This window comes from Anneissia japonica, unplaced genomic scaffold, assembly GCF_011630105.1.
Source record: "Anneissia japonica isolate Jap-2015-1 unplaced genomic scaffold, ASM1163010v1 scaffold352_len1594369_cov220, whole genome shotgun sequence".
Lineage (NCBI taxonomy): Eukaryota > Metazoa > Echinodermata > Crinoidea > Comatulida > Comatulidae > Anneissia > Anneissia japonica.
Window position 1 is genome coordinate 1,082,085 of NW_022751928.1, and position 23,880 is coordinate 1,105,964.

A 23,880-nucleotide genomic window follows, 5' to 3' on the forward strand; every position below is an offset into this window, starting at 1 on the left:
GTTTAATAAATCTTCTAAGAATATTTTATAAGATTATATACTGATATTTAAAGATTTTCTGTTACAATAATTTTGACAAAGGCTCGATTTCAATGGTGACCTTGTGAGTGACCTCATATGCTAATGATTTATTTGTCGCATAATGAAGTTCTTCGACACTAGTGTACGTGACCCTTGTGGATTAATAAATGGCGTTGGGAAATTTAACTTTAGATCTATTCCTGAATAATTTTGAGTGAATTTTGCATGGGCCTATACTCAGACATGTCTAACGAGTCAAACACAAGACGTTCATTGGTTTGTAATTGTCATTTTTCAATGTAAAAACAACAATTTCTAAGGTGTTATGTAGATACTCCTGAATAGTGCCTAGCCATTTTTGCATTGTTGTGGCTATCTAACTCCAATATTTCGGCGGCGCTCTAAATTTTTGCAACTAAAATTATCCTTGACTTTCTCAAGAAATGCAAAGTTCGACTCAAAAGTGCAATAGAAAGCAAGAACAAAATTATTATGATTATACTGCCCCACTTTTAGTTGTCTCGGTTGACGCAGAATACAAAAAATCTTAAAAATGCGTGTTCATTTGAACAGCAGTGAAGGGAATTCGGCTTGAGGAACACCGTGAGAAAAAGGAAATTTGAAAATTGCGCCAAGTAGCCCATAAATGGCTAATTTCAATATAAAAAAACATTTTTAAATGTTTATATGTATTAAACTAACTTATCCCGGTGTTACTTCAACCTTAATTTGAGTGATTCGTTATAATTGGATTGAATATCTACATGCAGTCAACATCGGCTTGAATAATACCCATTATGGATACAGGACAACATTCCATTGGAGTACAATATTTTTCTCTATAATTGATTAATTCTTTTTAGTAATTCAATATTTGCTCGAATTTTTCGCATATCATATTAAATAAAAATAATGTGTGATTTTATATCAATAATGTATAGCTAGGCATACGTTTTGAAATATATTTGACCCTTTTCAAGTCGTCATGAAGTGTGTATCGTAATCATGCTCCATCTAATTTATGTTTTTCTTTGCTTAGCCAACGATTTTTAAAGTTTTATGGTATGTTTATAGGCACATTTTTTGTAATTATTATTTGTGGCACTTTGTTGTTTTTCTCTGTTATTGGGGATATACCGGATGTAGTGTAGTATATCGGACAGGGTTATGCCTACATGTAACCTTCCATTAGGAGGTTCTCTTATGAAGAAGTACAGGAATCGTTATGATAACAATTCTTTATTTTACTACAGAATGCCAATAGATGATATCTTATAAATTATTGTTGTTGGTTAATAAATATTATGGTCGTTAAAAAAGTATTACCGTACAGGTCTAAGTTAAAATATAGGCCTGCAAAAGCATGTTATTATATTAAGATAGCGTTATTACAAGTCAAGTGAGATCAGATCAATACTATTGCCATCCTACCTATCGCAAGTCCTAATCAAACAAATTTTAACAAAACTTTAGTCAAAACAAAAGCAAGTAGTTGTTCAAATAAGAACAATACATTGCTCCTGATAATGCACAATCTATCCTTAAGCCATCGTCGTTTGTATTTTGCTTTCGGGTCTTAACTTTCGAATCGTATAATGATAATTTTGTAATTAAAATCGAGGAAAAGGTCCGTAAATATTGATACAAATATGGGGAAAATATCAATATCTGTAAACTAACAAAAATATTGGATAATCTGTTTAATGATTTATGAAAGTCTTAACGCCGTTATAATGACAATATTCAGCCATAATGAAACGACCACATGCAGTTTTCAGTCGATTTGTTTATTTTATTCATAGGCTAAGCAATTTCATAGATTTAAAAATAAATTGTAGGCTATATCACCTTTTTTGAGATAAGGTTTTCATAAGTAATAAAATATTGGTGATAGACTGTAGTAGGCTTACCCACAGGGCAGATGATACACATATTGTTTTTGTACCTAATTGTTAAAAAAAAAAACATTAGAATTGTTACGTTTTGAAGTTTCTTAATGTTTTTAAAAAAGTTTAATATAAAATATAAATTCAACTTAATATTATTGACAAAAAAACCCCTGTTGTTTTGACTTGTAGAATAAAATATACTATATATAACACGACCAGTTTTATACTTAGTTATTATAGGCCTGGCCAACATCAGTGGTAAAAAAAACTCAACAAGTCGTCAGTCAAATGTAAAACTTTATCTGCTGAACTAAAAAAAAAATCTTCTTTTATGTAAAACAATAATGTTTTATTTAAACTGATCCCCTTCAACACCAGCTGGTCAGTCGGAAGTAGCCAGAAGACGGAAGTACCGCTTCATGGCACTCCACGTAACTTCGTCGACTTAAAAAAAAAATCAGTTCACCTTTTTCTGTTATTCTAAACATCATATAAATATTATTATTAAGCTATAATTTTCATTTCCCGTGTTAAAAATTAACTTATAATAGCTAATTTGGAGATTTGTAATAATATGTGTACGTATGGCTTCTCACGTGTCGTAGTTATTCCCGTTCATGCAAATCATCTGATAATGCTTATCTTAAGCTCTCTTGTTTATTTATCCGGTTTGAGGCGGTGGACATCATGACCATTTTAAAAATTCACTTTACATGATAAACATAAAAATAGACCTAAAATATTCTGTTTTATGTTAACATTTAATTACTGTAATGACAATACCGTACTATTAAATTATTATTTTACCGTCGATAAAGAAAAAGTATCAGACCACAAGGCGTGAGCTCTGATGATGAGTTTCTTTGCAGGATATTTGTGGCATAAGTTGCCTTTCAACATGGCTTTAAAAGTCCTTTGTTGTCCAAAAACTGCCGTTATGCATTTATGGTGCCAGTTGATTGATAGATTTAAGTAGTTTCATGCAAATCATGGGATGATACATTCCAAATGTAATTGTAGAAGTAAAACCAGCTAAAAACAAAACCACCATTATTTATTCTGTTTGTAAATGGCTTCTCTTTCAATCATTTGTTAATAGCCATAATACATAAGGTGTTTGTTTTCCCGTGGAGGAAATATGGTTATCCATGATCATGGAAGTAACAAATGACAAAAAATGAATATGTTTATAGGCATATGGCAGCATAAGTGACTTCTTCGTGAACTTGTAAGTGAACTTATGCAGATATTTGACCATAAACATAATACATACAGTAAACATTTATATGAAGAAACTTTACAATCATATGCTTGAAGTGTGATCATGCTCATGATACACCTCCATGGTGCGATCGTATCCAGGCCAGCCTTGCAAATAGTGTCCTACCATAGAGGAAATATCTTAATATATTTCCTCTATGGTCGTAAGCATGATACACTAGAAGCCAAAAACATCTTGGACTAAACACATTTGGGGGCAAATTCGTCTTTGAAAATAATGTGGTTCATGCGTTCATTAACAGTAACATTTATTATGGTACCTGTGTTGTGCATGGCCTAACTTTATACGTAGGCTATAATAATAAAAAGTCATAAAGAAATCTCGAAAATGTAGGTTATCTTTTTTAGAATTTACCTTATTTTTACTTTGGATATTTCAAAGGCCACTTTTCAAGTTTTATGTAATAAATCTGATACCTCAAGCCATGGATTTTGCCCCATTATTATGATAATTCCGTAGGAATATCAAAAGGTTTACAATTGCCAAAAAAAAAAATAAAATAAATAAATAAATTTTGGAAATCTAATTTTTGGCAAGAACGTCTTTTTCCCCCCTTTTTTTTCTACCAAAGATGAACCCAAAATGTTTCACAAGGTCACTTCTCTAATTTTGATTAATACATTTGATACCGTACCTTGAACTATATACTTTAGCCCCGTTGTTACAATTTAAGCTATACCAACATAAAGTATGGGGTGCTGTGGTGAGTTGGCAACGAATCATAGAATCAAGCGTAGACCTAGGCCTATTTTTTTTTTACTGAAAATTGTTAATAAAAGTAAATAACAGTATATATGACCATCTATTTGTCGATTTTCCTATGAAAGTTATTATTATTTATTATTATTATTATTATTATTATATACTATTGTTATTAATAATAGTATTATTCAAATACATTGTTGAATTTTACTGTAGCACTAGACTTATTTTGTTCGTTAGAAAACAAGCTCAACATATCTCAAGTAATAGTTTTATAGCAAAGTTGAGGCCTGCACTATTTTACAGTGTCCTATTCTTATGCTTTTATGAGTAGAGATTTATTGTCCAGAAGCATAACTGCTCGTCGACGATCGTGTAATTAATTATACTTATACTGTCTATATTTTAGGCAATTGTCTTACATTGATATATACAGTACTTGTTTTATACAGTAATATGATAATATGAACGCCTTGTACAATTAGCGCATTATAGGTGGACTTATTACGATGAACTAGATAAACAGCTTTTTTTGTCACGTGTTCTAATTATACATTTTGTATTTATTTTATTGTTATTAATATTATTTTTGTTGTAATAATTATTGTTTTTGTTACTCTTAATTATTCTTGTTATTATTGGCCTAACATTCTTTTTACTGTCGTATGTTATATATTGTTGTATTTTTATTATTTTATTTAGGTTTAAATAGGCCTATTGTCTTATTTGTCACATGTACTTAACCATATTTTTGAATTTTTTGTGTATAATTCCATATTAGAAAAAAATTTGTTTATAGGTTTCTCATAAAATATTAATTAAATATTAACAACCAACTCCAATGATAAACATGTTGACCAGGCAAGAATTCGCTTCCAGTCCAGTCCAGGGTACTCAGAAAGACAGAGTTATTTTGATTTATTACAAATGTAGGCCATGAAATCATAGCTTGCACTACATATATAGCCTAGTAGTACTGATCCAGGGGCTGTGGACACCACTTGTGGTGTCATTGCACAAGTCCCTGGATAATTTTCGCTAAATAGGTATTATGAATTAATTGGAGAATGAGCTAAGCCTCGTAACCAGACTTCAGGACGTTACTACTGCACGAAGAATGAGAAAGATATATAAGCACAGCAAAAGTGCAAAATATTAATAATAATTAATAATTTATTCTGCTGGTTATTTTTAGCGACCCAAACTCAGGAAACACTACCATGAGGGCGAGGACCAAGATGCCGCAATCGAAGGCCATCGCACTTTTGACTTGGAAGATAAAATCACCTGCAGACACTTCGGAAACAAAATGGTGAAACGCATGAAAGGAGAAGGTTAGTGATTATTTCTGATCATAATCAAGTATTCATTTTTATGACTTGAATATCAACTTAAAACAATAGTTTGTTGGTTGTAATATCATTCATTAAATTATTTTGTAAATTATTCAAGGTCAGATGCAATTGCATAAGCTTGCACTGACTACAGTAATGCAAAACATTCGTACAGTTTATATTGTAAATCCAAATGTAACTATATTTACTTTATATTATAGTTTAGTAATATTTAATGTAATAAATGATAATGATATTAATGATAAATACACAATTTTGTTGAATTTTATCCCTAGGTGTTTATGTTTTATTTTATTTTTAGGTACTGGATATGTTTGTTAAATGTTTGTAAGGGTTTTTGTGATGTTTGTACTGTCGACCTTTCTTATTATATTTATTGTTATTTTATGTCTTAAACATGACAATTTTTAAAAACAGACTGTTACTTATTGTCTGAAATTGTATCCCGTATTCTTGGGCTAGTAGAAATTGACCAATATGTGTCAAAATGTTTTTAGATCTGTACATTCTTTATGTTGCTACTCATGTTAGTGATGCCTAATAATTAGGCTCAGTGGCGTCGAGAGGGGGTCAGGGGGTCGCTGCCCCGGGGCCCGGGTCTACTGGGGGCCCCGGACCAAGAGGAACAATTTTCGGGGTAAGAACAAAATCTCCATAGGCCCCGAGCCCAAGCCAGGATGAAAACTTTTGTTGTCAGAACAAACTACACATTATGGTTTATTTCTTGTAAATTCCTCTTAAGGTAAGTGAAATAAAATATGATACTGATCTTAATCTTTATGATTGATTTTATATGTACCTCACACTGCATGCAAAGTGGTATGTATATACGTGTATTATATATATAATTATTATCGTTTATTCATCAAATTATTCTGATACATCTACATTGCAAAAAAATAATCACATGGAATCATATTCGTGTATGTGGGTTTGGACAAATAGGGTTTTAGGAGGAGACTTAATTTGGGGAGCGGCCGAGTGGGGGTCCCAAGTGAAGGGGGGGCCCATGTGAGGTGTTGACCCGGGGCGCTTACTGGCTCTCGACGCCACTGATTAGGCTTAGGCTTGCTGTAGTTGGCACAATTTCCGAAAATCCAACGTTTACATTTCCCATAATGCATTGCAATTATAATTTTATAAAAAGTTAAATAAAATGCGGAGTATTATTTAGAATTAATGTAACATGGAACGAATGTTGACCGACGCACACTGACGCAACTACTCTAACAGTGGGATGTCAGTCAGATTCTCATGGTCAGATCTAGATCAACCCTACATGTTTGAACCTATACAGATCGACGCACACTGACGTAAACGTTATTCTGACAGTTATTGCAATCTGGTCCAGACCATCCCTTCATTCCTGTACTGTATTGGAATTACAAGTATCCCGCAGACTTGCATTACATTGTTATGTTCTTTTTGTTGAAATGTTTCTTGTTTTGGGATTCAAAGAAGAATTAAAAAAATGATGTTTTTCCACTAACATGTTTGTTTTTATAAGACCACATCGTTCTCTGAATATTAAAAAAACAAATTGAAATATTCAATTGGACTATAATGATTGGTTGTTTTATGAAATAAATGGAAAATATTTCGTTTCCAATCGATTTTATATCAGATTTGAAACAAATGTTTGACTTTTTAAAACGAAAAAAGGGGTTTCTTTAGAAGATGGGCACCACACTCATAAAGTTATGAATCTAGTATATCAGACCGTGGTCAGGCTTAGAATCAGACTGGTAGTATGGATGTTTACATTTCTCAGGGATGGGATTTTCTTGGTGTTCTGGCCGTTGAAAGAGTAAAACTAAAAAAAAAATAAAGAGGAAGCCAAAAAAAAGATAAAAATAAAATAAATAAATAAAAAAAAAAAACAAACAAAAAGAAGAAAAAAAAAACAAAAACACGAGGGCATCCCTTTGAGTCTGATGGAAATTGGTAAAAGCATTTGAATAAGTAACAAACGGTAACAAAACTAAAAACAGTTAAAGTTAAGATTAAATAGTCACTATTTATTATTTACTTAAAAACTAAGAATGACAATACCAATATCAAGGTTGTTTCACAAGAGGTCCAGGCACCAAATCCATTTCTCATTACAAACTATTAATGAAGTAGACCAAGTTTTTTACAACAGGCTATATTGTTTCTTAATATCTATATAAGGTTATGCTCATGTGTTTTGTGCTGGAATTTGAATATGGTTGAGGCATACGTAGAATTATGAACTGCGTAGGTCTGCTATGAAACGTAGAGGTCGTTAAGAGTACAGTGTCTTTACGGTAATGTCCTTAATGATTTCACCTTTAGTACTGATTAAAGGTTGAATACTGACAGAGAACAAAGCGTTTTATTCTGTTGTTTTGTGAACGATAACGCGAGGGCAGACCGAGTTCAGTGTAGTAGGCAACTATTGTTACGAAACCGGCCACCAAAAGCCACCACAAGTGCTCATGTTTGCCCACCATGCATAAGTAGGCCTTTATTGGCACCTTTGCTACCCTGTGTTTCTGGCTTTTCATTCTCATTGTCTTTGACTTTGTGTTGTATTTTTTCTTGTGGGTCTGTCGTAGCCATGGTCGGCAGTGACAGGATATGCCTTTTTAAATTGCTTTACATGGGTCAAGTTATGGACAAAGGTTCTTAAAAGGCCTATTTTATTTCAGTGATCTTTGGTTCTCATTTACACTCTTGCGTAACAAATTTAATAAGAAACACTGAGTTTGTAAAATCACCTAACAAATTAGATTTTCTGAGCTGCGAATAAATCGGACAGATTAAAGTAAATAATTAGGCGAGGCCTAATGACTGTAAATGTTATAAAATTTTGCTTACTTGGTGTTGATAATGGTTACTGTAATATACATAGGCCTATTGTTTAAAATTTAATCTAAACAAAAAATATATTATCGAATGTACATTTGATGTCAATAAAAAAAAACTCTAATAACGCTCACGGAAGATTAAATTAGCGACTCTTCGCATATATACGGTACTAGTTCACTACACGGTAACCTTTGTAAAACATCATATATAGGCTTACATATAGGCTTGTAATTATACAGGAGTCAACATTCAGAAATATGTGATGTAAGTTGTGAATAGCATATCTACGGTATATAAACAGATTATGACACCCAGATGACCTGTGCTAAGGGTAACTAACGCCCGAACTAACGATATCTCAACAACACTTATTACTAGACTAGGACGATTCTCTGAAAGTATCAAAGATGAAACTCAGGAAATTTGAATTTATGTATATTGAATACGTATTGATGTATTTTATGATTTCATAAAGTATGAAAGGGCCTTTAACTTCTGTCCTTGTTTCAATGCAAATATATCAATAGCGCACCTAGCCGCAAAAATAGCGACCCCATTGGAAAAAAAGTCTTAGGCAGTGGCGTAAATATGTGCTCTTGGGCCCCTCATACTCTAGCCTTGACATTACGGCCCAGTACAAGGCACCCAAAACCAGAAATTAAAAGAATGTAATTCCAGGTGTATGTAATCCCAGAGTGTCCTACATGTGAAGGACTCACATAACAACAACTTCTGCTCAGTCTGTTTCTCTGCATCTGTAGTTTGGTTACAATAGGAGTTGCCTTTTGTTTTTGTTTTTCCAGCGCATTGAGACTTCGGTATAATGCGCTATACCAAATCCCACTACATTACATTACATTATATAAGACTAGGCCTATATCAATTCCCGACCCAAAATTGTTCCACATCCCGGCTCGAAATGCGGCCCTGCTCCACTAACTGTTCGATAGTCTGGAATAAAGGGCAGAATTCACGGAGTTTCGAATCAAATTAATAAAGTATAACATGCTTAATATTCCACTGGGGAGGGCTACTTTCGTGATACCGTACTCACGCGAATAAGCGCCCCGTTTGAATAAGCGCCATTCTCGAATAAGCGCCCCTTTCCTTAAGCGCCGCCCCGTTTGAATAAACGCCCCCTCAATAATCCAATCAATCCTGGGACCTTGGATATTGGCATGATTTGAGGTGTGGAGTGGAATCACATTCTCCTGTAGTCAATATCAAAATGAGGATATTTATATTGGACAGATGAGAGCTCCCTGGACAGACAGTTCAAACTTTCATCATCTTACATTTGTCTAAAGCCTAGTCCTACTCCTTTTTACCTTTAACACATTCTCATCTGCAATGATCATGCCGTCCTGCTATTCCCAATCGGCCGATGGCCAACAAGCTAACCACCACCACTAATTTAAGCGCCGCCCCGTTTGAATAAACGCCCCTCAATAATCCAATCAATTCTGGGACTGTGGATGTTGGCATGATTTGAGGTGTGGAGTGGAATCACATTCTCCTTTAGTCAATATCAAAATGAGGATATTTATATTGGACAGATGAGAGCTCCCTGGACAGACAGTTCAAACTTTCATCATCTTACATTTGTCTAAAGCCTAGTCCTACTCCTTTTTACCTTTAACACATTCTCATCTGCAATGATCATGCCGTCCTGCTATTCTCAATCGGCCGATGGCCAACAAGCTAACCACCACCACTAATTTCATCTGCTATTCTGTTGTTATGTAATACTGTACTCACAACATTCTTGTCATGACAAGCCATGCTCTCTGGACGATTATCTTTTCAGCCGCACCGGTTTCCTGATGTCCTTATATAATCGTTTTTCATTCAAAATGTGCCTCTTGAATTTAATAAGTCCTCATATAAACCCCTCGATTTTCATCTATTTCCATAAACGCCCCTCAATTTCCACTCTGTTTTCATAAGCGCCCCGTTTGAATAAGCGACTCTCAAAAAGTGCAAAAATATTTTAAGCGCCCGGGCGCTTATTCGCGCGAGTACGGTACTCCTAATCGGTTACTAAATAAAATCGATGGGCCCGTTGCCTTCACTTCCCCCCCCCCCCCCCCCCCCCCCCCGCCCCCGGGGTTCGTCGTTACGCCATTGGTCTTAACTTAAGACACCGAAGAAAGTCATTGCATTATCTCATGATGGAATTATAATTATTACAGAAAATATGCCATTTATAGATATTAACTTTCTTTTCCCTGTAGATTTTACTTACAAATACATTCAAGAGCATGGATTCACTCAGCCTATGCTATTTCATCAACACGATGGACTTGGATTGGTGTAAGTATAAAATACAGGCGATAGAAGGCCGTACTTTGTATTTAGGCCTAAATAGGCCTACCGTGCCACCACGTTTTTAGTGATATGTGTGTGTTGATGTTTTGTGTAGAGTATACGATAATTATTTACCCAATATATTACGATGTAAAAAAAAGCGCAATATTTTCTGTTTTCTTTCAGGGTTCCCGGCAAGGAATTTAGTGTGAATGATGTGAAGATTTGTGTTGGTAAGTATAGTACTGGGAAGCACCTAATATAACAAATGCATAAACGCGATTTTAATATTTTTTTTAATGTTTTTTTTCTATTACTGTATTACAGTAATCTTCTCTTTAATATAAAACGTCTTTAAAATGGTGTTTATTTATACTTTCGGTTATACTTGATCCCGTTAAGTGATAATTTATAGCGTTCCGGCTGAGTACAAGTGATATCACCGAGAAATAATGATATGCACGTCTTTTGTTTTATTAATTTATTCAGCGAGTGATTTATTGAACTATTTTAATGTTATCCACCGCAATATGGCTTTTATATTTAATTTTTAAATAAGTAATGGTCTCTCGTACTCGGTGTTCCTCGTGCTATTAATTTTAGGGCTACTCTCATTATCGAGCAATTTAATTTAAGTTTTATATAATTGAATTATGTGCATATATTAATTAATTCCATATTTGTCGTAATTGTAGTATTTGTAATTTGGTATTAGTTCCAATTTAGTAGATTGGAGGTGGAGGCTACTTCATGACAGTAGCTTCTTTGTTATTTTTATTCCTTCATGGAAACTCCTTTTTACTTATTGTATATTTGTAATATCATGATGTATTTTCCTGAATAAATAATAATTATTATAATTGATTGTTTAATTGAAGAGATGTTTCACGGGTTAATTACAGCCTTTATAGGCCTACATCTTTTCAACGTTTTCTTTTTTTAAATAAAGTTGAATTGAAATGAATTGGTGTTTTGCAATTTTTTACAGTACAGAGACAGCAGTTGACATATCCTTCCGTTTATCAGTTTTTATAAATAAACATTCATGTTTTATAAAGTTCACATGAAAATCTGTTTTTTTTTAGTGTGTTTATAATAGGCCCACACCATAGGTATCGAAGTTATTCTCAGACGGTAAATACGATCGTACACGGCGCGCAATGGTTTGATCGTTCAGGTTCATTTGATCACCACAAATATGTTTGATAACGAATACAGTGCCAATGTACAGAATCTTTTGATGGTTTCATTGCCTATACTTTAGTATGCCTATAAGCTGTGGTTTTATAGTACAGTAGTGATATTTTACCTGGTCTGGAACGCAAAACCGTGACCTCCTGGACGCTATTTACCTTGAAACGTCACTCGAGTTTGTTCCAATGCCATTAGTTAATATGTGGCGAAATAATAGATTGCTGAAGGCATTCTAGATTTAAATCATGATTATTTTAGTTAGTCAGCATTATATCCTTGAAAGTTAGTGAATAAAAAAGATAGAAATAAAAGTATCAACGGCGCCTCTCAGAAAATGTCAATCGGGATTGAAATGTTGGATAAGCCGTAAATAAATAGGCCTAGCTAAAAGAATAAAAAAAAAAATAGCCAAAATTGATAGCGAGTGGTTAGGATCCTTTGTTTTATCCTGGAGGTATAAAAGTTTAATTTTTCACGATATACACCAGTAAAATATATACCTTGCTCCCTGAGTGACGTCAATCGTTTGAAGGTTTGTCCATGGAGAAATTATTCCTCCATGCTGTGATATAGTAGGCCTATGGTGATTAATGATGCATGTAAACGTTTTATTGTGCTCGAAAATAGAGTTGTCCAATGTCCTTGAACTTAAATAAATTTATAGGCAGTCTTCAATTCGGAAGAGTGACCCAAGTACAGTGATATTATGTCATGTCAATTTAATACTACGAAATGATGTACATACATTAGATGATATAAACATTATTTATGCATCTGTTAATTACGGCCGAAAATATTGTCTCATATCCTATTTAAAAAAAAAAGAATTTGACTTAAGTATACTGTATAAAGTAAGCAGTTCAAATGTTAAAATATTTGTTCGCTTTAAAAACACAAAATGTATATTCACACCATAGCAACATTTTATTTCACATTAAGCAATGGCATCTTGTAGGCCTAGTTGTTTAAATCTTAAACGTATATTTGCAATCAGAAACAAGATAAACCCTTATAAATAAATATTCGGTGTTTTTTTTTTGCAGGTAGCCGAAGGATGGTAGATGCTATGGACGTTAACTCGCAGAAGGCTGTTGAGATGAGTATGGCGCAGTTTGCCAAATATTATGAAAGTGAGGAAAGAGATGGCCTCTACAATGTGATCAGCCTGGAATTCAGTCACACTAAACTTGACGAACTTGTTCAGAAACCATATGTGGTAAGTCACCACACCTGTTGGAGAAATACTACTCAGACATAGGTTTTACTTTTTCTGGGCATCATATAAAACCACGTATATAAAACCACATATATATATATATATAGAAGTGGAGGTCGCTGGAACAGAATGTTGCTACTCGGAGTTTCACGCTATTGCGATCGTCAGGCAACGTCTAGAACACAGAAATTTTGTGGGGGAATTCCCCCGGACCGCCTAGAGTATTGTTATTTCGATCGGCCCCACTTTCGCCCCTCCCCCTTTTTTTGGACATCTCTGAATCCGCCCCTGAAATGCGTGAATATTTTGTACACTAGGTGCAACTGCTTGATTGGGTAGATACAGTGTGGCCTCGAGAACTAAAAGAAACTCAGAAGGACAGCACCAATGTACTTGCTGAAATGAAATATCCAAAAGTACAGAAGTAAGTGTTTTTATTTACAAGTTTTAGATGCAGACAGTATAATTGCAAAGAAAAATAGACTTGAAAGAGGAAGCACAATTTTCACAAGGTACTCTTTACTATTAATACATTGTTTCCATAATATCGCTACTCGATATCGTCGACAGCTTTTGGCGACGCTAATTGGTCAGTCGAATCTAGGACCCTCCCCAACTGTGTCGGGGATAACTAGGCAGTGTAACAATTGCCGTGAGAAATCATTGTTTATTCATTTTTGGTTGTTTTTTATTATAGGTATTGCCTTATGAGTGTAGCTGGATGTTTTACGGATTTTCATGTGGATTTTGGTGGAACATCTGTGTGGTACCATATTCTCCATGGCCAAAAGGTAAACAATTCCCATATTACCATCCAAGGTGCTGGTGATTAGTTAGTGCAGTTGAAAGGGGTTATGGGCCACCGCTGCAAGGGGACTTGTTAATTATTTTTATTTAAGTGGTTGTTATTATTACCTACTCACCACATACAAAGAATATTCAATTTTAAAACTGTTTTCAGTCTTTTTATTATTGTGTTTATATTCATTGTGATTTTTACTTAAAATCAGGAGAAGTTTTGTTTTTACGATCGTCATTAAAGTGATTTTGTTTTACCATTTAGATCTTTTGGTTGATACCGCCCACAGACGAGAACCTCAATATCTTTGAATCATGGGTGTTGTCAGGGAAACAAGGCGATGTGTTTTTAGGTGACCGGGTCAAGCAGTGTGGGAGAATCAAACTAGAATCAGGGGACACATTTTTCATTCCATCAGGTAAAAAGCCTTATTCCATTTCAACAGCAACTAAATCATCATGAGGCTTAGTAAAGTCATTTTAGTTACAAGAAAAAAATCCTGGTGTCATAATTAGGACCCAGGAATCGGAAGAAAAGCATGATCTTGAGTGTTTTGATAAGATAAATTTCAACGCGCCGATAGTTTGATGAGTGTGCTAATTGATTGTGGATGAATCATTCGTGTTTTTTAGGCTGGATCCATGCTGTGTACACTCCAGAAGACTCGCTGGTGTTTGGTGGCAACTTCTTGCACAGTTTCAACATTCCTAAGCAGCTCCGGGTCTCTGCTCTGGAAGACAAGATACATGTAGGTCTTCATTTGCATCTTTATTGTCATCACCATCCTTGGCTTCGTCGCCAAAAAAATACACGATCAAGTACCTCACTCCCTTTCACCTAATTATTGAGACCCCCCACTTCAATTCCGCCCCCACATTTCACGACTTCAAGATACGCCAATGATCTTCAACATCATTATCACTGCCGACGTCGTTATAGTTGTTATTTTAATCATCGCTATCATCTTTGATGAAGATTCATCTATCAAGGATGTAAAAATAATATAATATTTTAAAATCGAACACTGGATATAATTTAACGAGCTTCTTGTAAGTTTCAACCACTGCTGTGGTCTTGTTCAGGTTGACATCATCTAATCTTCTTATGACGTCTGAGCGGTTCCTGTCAGTGGGCTTCATTAGGCCCATGCGCCTCCTTTTGCTCTTTGATGATGTTATTTCTTACAGCGGGTAGATTAAATCTACCTGCATTTTTGTTCAGCGTCGGGTTTGTTAATTTTATATAGATTGCTTCTTTAACCCCCTGTTCAAACCATCTTGGTTCTACGGTTAAGATCTCCGTCTTATCCAGGATAATGCTATGGTCCGGATTTTCCGTATTAATGTGTTTCGAAACTTCAGATGAAACTTTGCTTGAACGACGGTCCTCCATAAACCGTGAATGTGATAGACCAGCCCGACAACAAAGATGCAGGTAGATTAAATCTACCCGTCATATGGAATAATATCATTAAAGAATGAAGCCCACTGACGGGAACCGCTCTGACTTCATAACAAGATCAGATGACGTCAACATGAACAAGACTACAGCAGTGGTTCAAGGCTTGCAAGATAAGCTCGTTAAATTATATCCAGTTTTCGAAGTTTAAAATATCACTATCATCATTAATTGTTTTTATTGGTCTTTTAAGTTGTATAGTATTCTTCCTTATGTTAGGTTCCATTTAAGTTTCGCTACCCGTTTTATGGTGAGATAATGTGGTATGTAATGGCAAGTTACATTAACGTACTGCTTGGACGAACACACATACAGAGTTTGAAGAACAAAGACTTAAAGAAAGAAATAATTGAAAAGAAAGAAAATGGAGGTGATGCTATGGATGAAAAAATTAAAGAAGAACGATCTCCTCAGCGCGAATTACTATCAGGGAAAGAAAACCAGCCTGATAGCAATGGTATCGAAAAACCTAGTACTAGCCAGTATGATGAGGTTCTTTCTACCCAATCTGATGACAATCAATCGACCAATCAGAAGGAGGAGCCTCTGGAAGCCAACAACAAAGAATTGAGTGAGAAGTCAGCAAAAGTAGAGATGAAAGATAAAAGCAGTGCAGGTTACAAACATTTGAGCAAGTATGAGTTAGAAGGTTTGAAAATGCTTCTGTGGCATCTGGAAGCTTTGTACAAACAGCCTCAAGGAAAGCGATGTGTACCAGATCTGATAGAAAACCCTAAACATGTCTTAGCTGATGCAAGGGTAAGCATATTAATTGTATTAAAACAGAGAGGAACTTGCTAATTGCAGGACAGTAATTTTCTTTCTCATGAAACTTAGGGGATGAAGTTGTTTGTAATTGTGAGACCTCAACACCACATCATCTCATTCTTACTATAATTTGCTGGTCATTGAAGAAAAGCAGGGAACAGTGTAATTTAACTGTTCCCTGAGAAAAGTTGCCAAACATATCCAGGGGCGGATCCAGAATTTTTCAAAGCATATTCAGAATAGGTATTGAGAGCGCTAATTTCAATATATGCCTTGAAATTTTAAAATTTAGTAGCAAAACAGGTTGGGGGTACGTGCCCCCTACTGAATTTTCTCAGCTAAACAAAGCAAATTAATTAGCTAATGATCTGTTCTTCTTATAAATATTCCTGTGATAATTACCCATAATGCCCATTGACAAGTCGCAGATGACACTATTAATATTAAAACTGCCTTAAACTAAGTTTGAAAACTATCCCCCGCCAAACACCAACCCGGTATTTCTGAGTCTATGTTTTGGGGACAAATTACAATCACTTAAATCAACTGTCCGTGGTTGTTCTCTTAAATATTTTGGGTCTAGGCTTCTACGTTTTAGCTATTCTAAATGATTTTACACTTGCATCCCCTTTTCCACTCCTGTTTTTTTATTCTTAAACATGTTGAATTTTTACATCGGTAATTCTAGGAAATGCTGGACATGCATGTAAGTGATAAAGCAAACTTGGCTGTCACTGGCGAGCCAGTCGTCAAGAAGTTAGAGGTTCCTCAAGTCAAAAAGAACGTTTCAGTAAGTTGAACATAAAGAATTATCACCATCTGCAATTCACCTCAAAAATACACACAGTTACATTTTAAGTTCAACACATAAAATGCTCCCCACTATTCCTTTGGTTATTAATATTTGTTGAAATTGCCTGTTAGCTTGAGAAAGCTCAGAGGAAGAACATATTAATATTTAAAAAAAAACCATATGGTCTCAAAACAATGTATGGAATTTTATAGTAAACATCTTTTAAAGTGTCCACACACCAATTTAGACACCTGACTGCTCGCGTGGACGTGTGTCTGTACTTAAACATAACTTGTGTGGAGATTGTGTGTACTTAAGCATAACTTGTATTTCATCAATCACGTTCTAATTAGTTTGTGGTCATTCATAGGCATCGAATTTAAAATTCAAACCTGGCAATGCAAACCGACCGAGGTCTAAGGCGGGCGTGATCATCAGTGCGAGGAGAAGAAGAACGCGATGCAGAAACTGTGATAACTGTCTGCGATCTGATTGTGGTCAGTGTAACTTCTGTAAAGACATGAAGAAGTTTGGTGGACCTGGCCGGATGAAACAGTCATGTATAAACAGACAGTGTCTTGCTGTAAGTACAAATTAGCTGTAGCTTATTCAGTCAGTGCCTTATGCACTCTCCAGACTATCAAATTTTGTTTGACAGAAACATGTCACATGCCTAAATATGGTCATGATGACATCACATCATAACCATATATAGGCACATCAGTGCTATATACAGGCATAGGCACATCAGTGCTATATACAGGCATACAAAACTCGACATGGCTTAACATATTTGATATATACACTTTTGGCAATCCTTGCCCCATGTGAAATAAATATAGATTATCATTTTGTATAATTTTTTTGTAAAATTTTATTTTGATTAATCTTGTAATACTGACAGCCTATTCTACCAGCATGTGCCACATGTAGTCTTTGTGGATATGAGGTCCAGGAAGGCAAGGAGCTGATGGAATGCCACCAGTGTAATGACATTGTACATCCAGCATGCCTGCAAGCCAAGGGCCAGCCTAATGAAGGTGTTGTAAATGCGGATCTTCCGAACAGCTGGGAATGTCCTAAATGCATTGCTGCCGACTCAAAAAGTGAAAAGGTATGGCTGTTTGGCTGTCATTAAATTATTGCTGTGAAAATAAAATACATCCAGCGAAAAGTGAAAGCATCACAATCATTTTAAACTGTGTTAAAGTTTACAGTGTCGTATAGCTTTAAAAGTTTTCAAGCATTCCATTCAAAATTGATTGCTCATTTTAAATAAAATCCACTTACAATAAGACCCAGATGATACAGTAGAAATAGTAATGTTTATGCATCTGATAATTATTTCTGGAGAATATTTTTTCATTCTAATATGAGATAAGAAACTTTATTGTCCATCACAACATGATGGAAATTTAAGACCCATTTGGCATTCAAAATACAAAAACACATTAATAAAATTACGTCAAATAAGTGAAAAATTTGAATTCACTAGATATATAGATATGAAAATTGTTTTAGATTTGACATTAAATTTTTGATTGTCATTCCATTAGGTAAAATATTTGAAAGAATTGCATCAGATATAGGCCTATACATATAAAATTGTAATTATCCAAAAAAAAAAATTATTTGCACTTAAATCTACCTTTAATCATTATCATTATTGTTATTATTATTTTTAACATTATTATTCAATTTTCTTGCTTAAATATGCCATGAAAGTATGCAATTCAAATATGGTATTTTATTGTTCAAGTTTATTTAATAAATCACTATAAGCATACTGCACCTCTCCCCCCCCCCCTTCCATCATTAGTGGGTGATGTGCCAGAATGCATGTTGGCCACATCCAAGCAAATCCTTTGTAATGCTATTCGTACTGTAGGGTATGTATATTTCTTAATGATTTTTGCAAGTTGACTTTCCTTCACAGAGTGAAGACACTCTAAAGAGTGATTCAAGTACGATGAAGAAGGTGAAACAAGCAAAGAAAAGACAGCAGCAGGTAAGTCTAAGCTTTACACAAATATTAAACAGCTATTGAAGGAATCCACACTGAATAAATCCAGTATTTATTTTTTATACCATTTATACAGGTTAACTCTTAAGCACAAAGCTGACTAGTAGAGGCCCTCTGAGTACAATACAATAATACAATACAAATGGCACAAACAAAAAATCAAATTACTAATAAGCAAGGACACCATTAGAGTATTCAGTAAGTAAAGCTAAGGTAGCTAAACTTTGTCATTTTCAAAGTACACATGACATTCAACCTGTAACATACTGCATATGGTACTATATGATCTAGCTAAAGTAGCTAGTAGAGATATTTACCAACAAAAGCTTTCATGTACATATTTATTATTACTTTGTCTCGCATCTTGTTTCAGATTCAGATTTATTGATCAATCATATAAAAAATACATGAAATTGTTTTCCTGAGTTGTAATGCACGCATAAAATTCATTAAAATATAAGTACATAAAATCATCTTGTTCTCTGCATTATAAATTAGCCTTTAGTATGGTATTAACATTTAATTTTCTACTTTGTAGGATGCTAACAGCCCAGTTTCCAACTCAGCTGAAAAGATGAGCAAAAAGGTAAATATTGTTATTTATTTATTTATTTTATTTTACTTATTTATTATTCCAACCAACAACAAACATAAAATTCGCCACTTACAGGAGGAAACACAAAGATCAAACGGATACATAAATATTGTAAACGTGAAGAATGCAAAAACAAAAATATACTAATGATAATATAGTACAAATAATAATAATAATAATAATAATAATAATAATAGTAATAGTAATAACCATTGTTATAATAATTGACAGTAACATTTTAAAATCCTGATTGCTTTTTGGATTGTTTAAAATGATATTTTTAAAATTAGTTAGGCCAAAACTAATGCCAACTTTTTCATCATTTTCAGAGCAAAAGTGAAAGTTCTTCCCCAGTTCTTCGAAGCAAAAGATTGTCTGTTCAGAGGTCTACCACCAAGCCTAGCCAGGTACCTATTCCAAGGACTTGCCTAAGATAGCATGGTTGCTCTTGTCTATGTAATCTTGTTATTCACAATGTGCACTCAGGGATGTCCTTGACCATTAAGAAAATTATAAACCATGAATATGGGATTTGCACTTTGTTACAGTTGCCTTGTATTCTTGTGTTATGTTCAAAAGCATTGTGATGAAAAATTATACATTTGATTGTAAATTTGGCCAAAAAAAAAATGGTTGCCTTTTCCCTGGAGCTCCTGTTTTCCTGTTGAGGAGCTGAAATAACAGAGCATGTTGAAACTAATAACAACAAACCAAATTGCATGATTCATGTAAAGTCAAATATCTTTTGACAATTAAAAAAGTTATGTTTGTTTTTGAGAATATTTTCATAACTCATAGCATGGTTGCTTATGGATTGGTGTACATTGTAATCAATTTAGAAATAGATGATTATGTAAATTATAGTCCTTCTATTTTATTAGTTCATTCATCATGATAGCTTGCTTATATTTTTTTTAATTTGTTATGTAATAGCTACATTTTCTTTTTCAAATTTGTGAAAAATGCAAACACAGTAAAAACAAAATTGTTTTGGTAACTATTTAACCTCAAACACAACCTAGTAGTAGTAGTAGGTTTGTTTTCTCCATTGCAATTTTCATTGTACATGTTAAGCCTCATCAAAAACATGTGACATGCCTAAATATGGTCATGATGACATCACATCATGACCATGTAAGCATATCATGACTGTATATGGGCATTGCTTTATCTCAAGTCTGTAAATCCTCAGTTTCAATAATTTGTCTACCTCTTGTATTATAATTGATATTTAATTTTATTGAGTCTTTTGATTAGAAATGATAATTTAGTTTTTTAAATAATTTTATTGGTGTTTGTAGAGTTTAGTTTATGTTGACAAAGGATTTTGAAATAAAACAGCATGTTGACATCATATCATTGAGTGTAGAATGCATTGTTTTGAATAGTTTGTTGTAATTTTTATTATAAAGTTTTCCTTTAACAACATTACCTTCTGTAAGGGCCACTTTATGCAAGTTAGGGCTAAAAAGATAGAGAACAAAACAACCATAAAAGGTCTTGACAACTACAAAGGTTGCAAAGACCAGCCAAAGGGAGCTCCTACCACCACCATGTCTTAAAATAGCCCACACATATTACCATCTTCATTGTTGTGCAACAACATTCATTCATTTATTTCATTCCACAGACATGAGGCTATCACAACCAATCTCATTTTCAAAAGCCTTAATAGATTCTTCTGAAATAAAGTAACCTAATACATGGCTATATTTATTGCTAATAAAGATATCTAATTTTAATTCAAACTTCTTCTTGTCAGGCAAAAAACTCACCTTCACCGCCTGCTAAAAAAAGGCGAGGCCCACCTGGCAACAATCCAGTCTCACCACTGACTAAGAGACGCACACTTATTACATCACCAAGGGGTCGTAAAAAAGCAGGTGGAATACGGCAAAAGATTCTCTCCAATAATAAGTTATTAAGAAGCAAATGGAATGGAATAATACAGGCTCAGAGAAATGGAAGAGGTGGAGGTTCAGGGGATGCCCATACTGTTGCTAGGCAAGAGAAAGCAAAACCTGTGCAGGTAAAACGGTTTGTGGTGAGGCCAGGCAGAGTGAGCCCTCCACCATTAGTCAACACACAAGGTGACTGCAACAGACATGCTTATGAATGGGGAATTTGGAAGAATGTCTTTGCTTTCTTGAGTGCAAAGGATTTGTGCCGATGTATTTCTGTTTGCAAGACTTGGAACCGTTGGGGTTGTGATGCAGATTTCTGGAAGAATTTGGACCTGAGCAATCTCCACAAGCTTTCTAAATCAACAATGAGTGGAATTATTCGACGACAACCTATTTCACTTAACATGACTCGAACTAACATCAGTCGAAGACAACTGATATGGCTTCTGGAGAGGTTGCCAAACTTAAAAGAATTGCATCTTGGATATACTGCATGGGATGTTGCTTCTGCTCTCTCTGGTCCAAACAGCCCCCTTTTGGAAGTCCTTGATTTGAAGTGGGTAGAGGGGCTCAAAGATAATATCACGAACAACATCTTCCAACCACCTGTTGAGCACCGCCCTGGAATGGTTGATGTCAGATCAAGGATGCGATGTCTTCAGGAATTGTACATTAGTGGTACAGACATCACCGATAACATCTTTGAACTTCTTGTGCAAAATACACCAGCGTTAAAAAAGTTGGATGTTAGTTTTTGTACTCATCTGACTCCCAACGGTATTGATATCTTTCTTGAGGAGGATTCGACAATCAGAAACAACTTAACAGGTAAGAACAAATTCTTAGTACTGCCACACTTTCATTTTCTTTGGTTTGCGACACACAGCCCACGATTGTCTGACAACTTGTTTGATGGCAAGGAAATCAAATCTTGGAATGGCACTTGATGAGGAATCTACAGTATTCTCAATAACAAATCTATTTAATAGAAATGTTGATACTGATATACTTTATAATGCTATCATTTCAGACTTGAATGTGTACAGATGTTACAAGATCACTGGTCAATCATTGTATAAATATCTTCTTCGACTTTCTAATTTGCGTCGACTGACTATCAGCAAAACACAGGACCCTGGCAGAATCTTGAATGAAGCTTCTACCACAATACAACATCTGGACTAAAGGAGACAATATTAGGGAGCTTTTGATTGCATGAGACAGTAGGACACTAAGAAGTGATCTGTGCATGCGAGAACATTATGTTCCTCTCGTTGCCTGTATTATATTTTTAATTTGGCCGAATCTACACTGTATGTTGTACATAGAACGTAGTAAGGAAGGTCGTGCGCGAGTGAATCTGTTTTAGCGCTGTGTCGTCGCACAAATCGAAAGCTACCTAATATCTCATCCTGACTTCCGTGACACGTCATGGCTACTTAATGGTTTCCCAATAATCCATCTTGTAGTTTTAAGTGCATATGCTGTCAACAGTCAAGGTATAGAAACTTTTGACCACCAGGTGGTTTATACACGACTTTGAACGCTACTATGTGTAAGTACAAAATGTATATCTGTCCCAATATTACACTATAAGTTCTCTACAAAGTGCTATTGTATCATGATGGACACGACACTGGAAAATGGTCATGCATAGCTATGTCATGCATAGCTATCATTTAAGCAAAATCCCATGGAAATTTTTAATTGATTGTTTACTAATTCAACTCAAAAGCCTGTCTAGCTTTAAATCATATTGATCATTGTCTTTTTTTTTACCATATGTTAGAGTTAATTTACATTTAGTGTTGTTAGAATAGGTTATATAATTTGTTTATTACACTTATATCGTTCTTATTACACTATTGCTTTGTTATTTACTATTGTCACCTCAATATTATAAACATAATCATTATATTTAAATAAGAGTAACTATTTTATAACTATTTCCATGGCAAAAATGTGTTGTCCTGCATCATAATACAAGTTCTGTAACTCAGAATGCAGTGGAAATGCTTACACATTAGCAATTAAAATACATGTATTTGTAAACAGTTATTCCGAGTAATAGAACAAAAGAAACTAACAGTTGACCAAAAATTACTGAAGATCACATTGTCCTGTAGAAAAGACGTAGGTAGGTAGATGTGTTTTAATGTTATCATTACATGATTTGTAAAATTGTGGTGTTGGAAGGATCTTGTACAGATTTAATCTTCAATTAACACATTTAGGATGGTCTAGAAATGTACATTTGTGAATAATAATTAATTTCAAACATTTTGAGTTAATAACAAAAACATATTTACTTTTTGACAGGTAATTTAATGACATGGCAGTTACTATATTGGATTAAAAAGTTATACTTACTATAATTCGTTTAATTTCTTAAATTGTTTAAAGCATCATTATTTCGACCTAATCAATACATTATTGGTAATGCGTATATTGTGTTGGAAATTGTTTCATTCCAAGATTAAACAGATGAAAAACATGTGTTTTCCATTTACTCTCTATTCAACAGTATGTAGGCTTAATCTGCATGTCACATGATAGAAATAAACTTTGAATTATTGTTCCACATTGGTTTTTATCATCTACATGACCCCATTCTGTAAGGCATAAGACAGCACAAATTTTTGGAATTGAATCCAGGGTTTTGAGCGTACCAAACCTTGACCTTCCTTGCCCAATAAAATCAATTTCACCAGAACACGAAATCGCACAAAATATTGTGCAGAG

General features: G+C 34.4%; 1 protein-coding gene across 1 annotated transcript; it reads left to right on the forward strand.

The window, feature by feature from the left end:
• Positions 1 to 131: 131 nt before the first annotated feature.
• Positions 132 to 23,719, forward strand: LOC117121939 (lysine-specific demethylase 2B-like). The gene is made up of 18 exons (XM_033267357.1): positions 132 to 297; positions 5,090 to 5,228; positions 10,316 to 10,394; positions 10,575 to 10,621; positions 12,626 to 12,798; positions 13,116 to 13,222; positions 13,496 to 13,589; positions 13,862 to 14,015; positions 14,230 to 14,345; positions 15,275 to 15,814; positions 16,512 to 16,613; positions 16,987 to 17,199; positions 17,521 to 17,730; positions 18,553 to 18,624; positions 19,178 to 19,225; positions 19,564 to 19,641; positions 20,997 to 21,966; positions 22,169 to 23,719. The coding sequence occupies exons 1-18, from the start codon at positions 247 to 249 to the stop codon at positions 22,321 to 22,323; spliced, it is 3,348 nt and encodes a 1,115-aa protein (XP_033123248.1). The 5' UTR covers positions 132 to 246; the 3' UTR covers positions 22,324 to 23,719.
• The last annotated feature ends 161 nt before the right edge of the window (positions 23,720 to 23,880 follow it).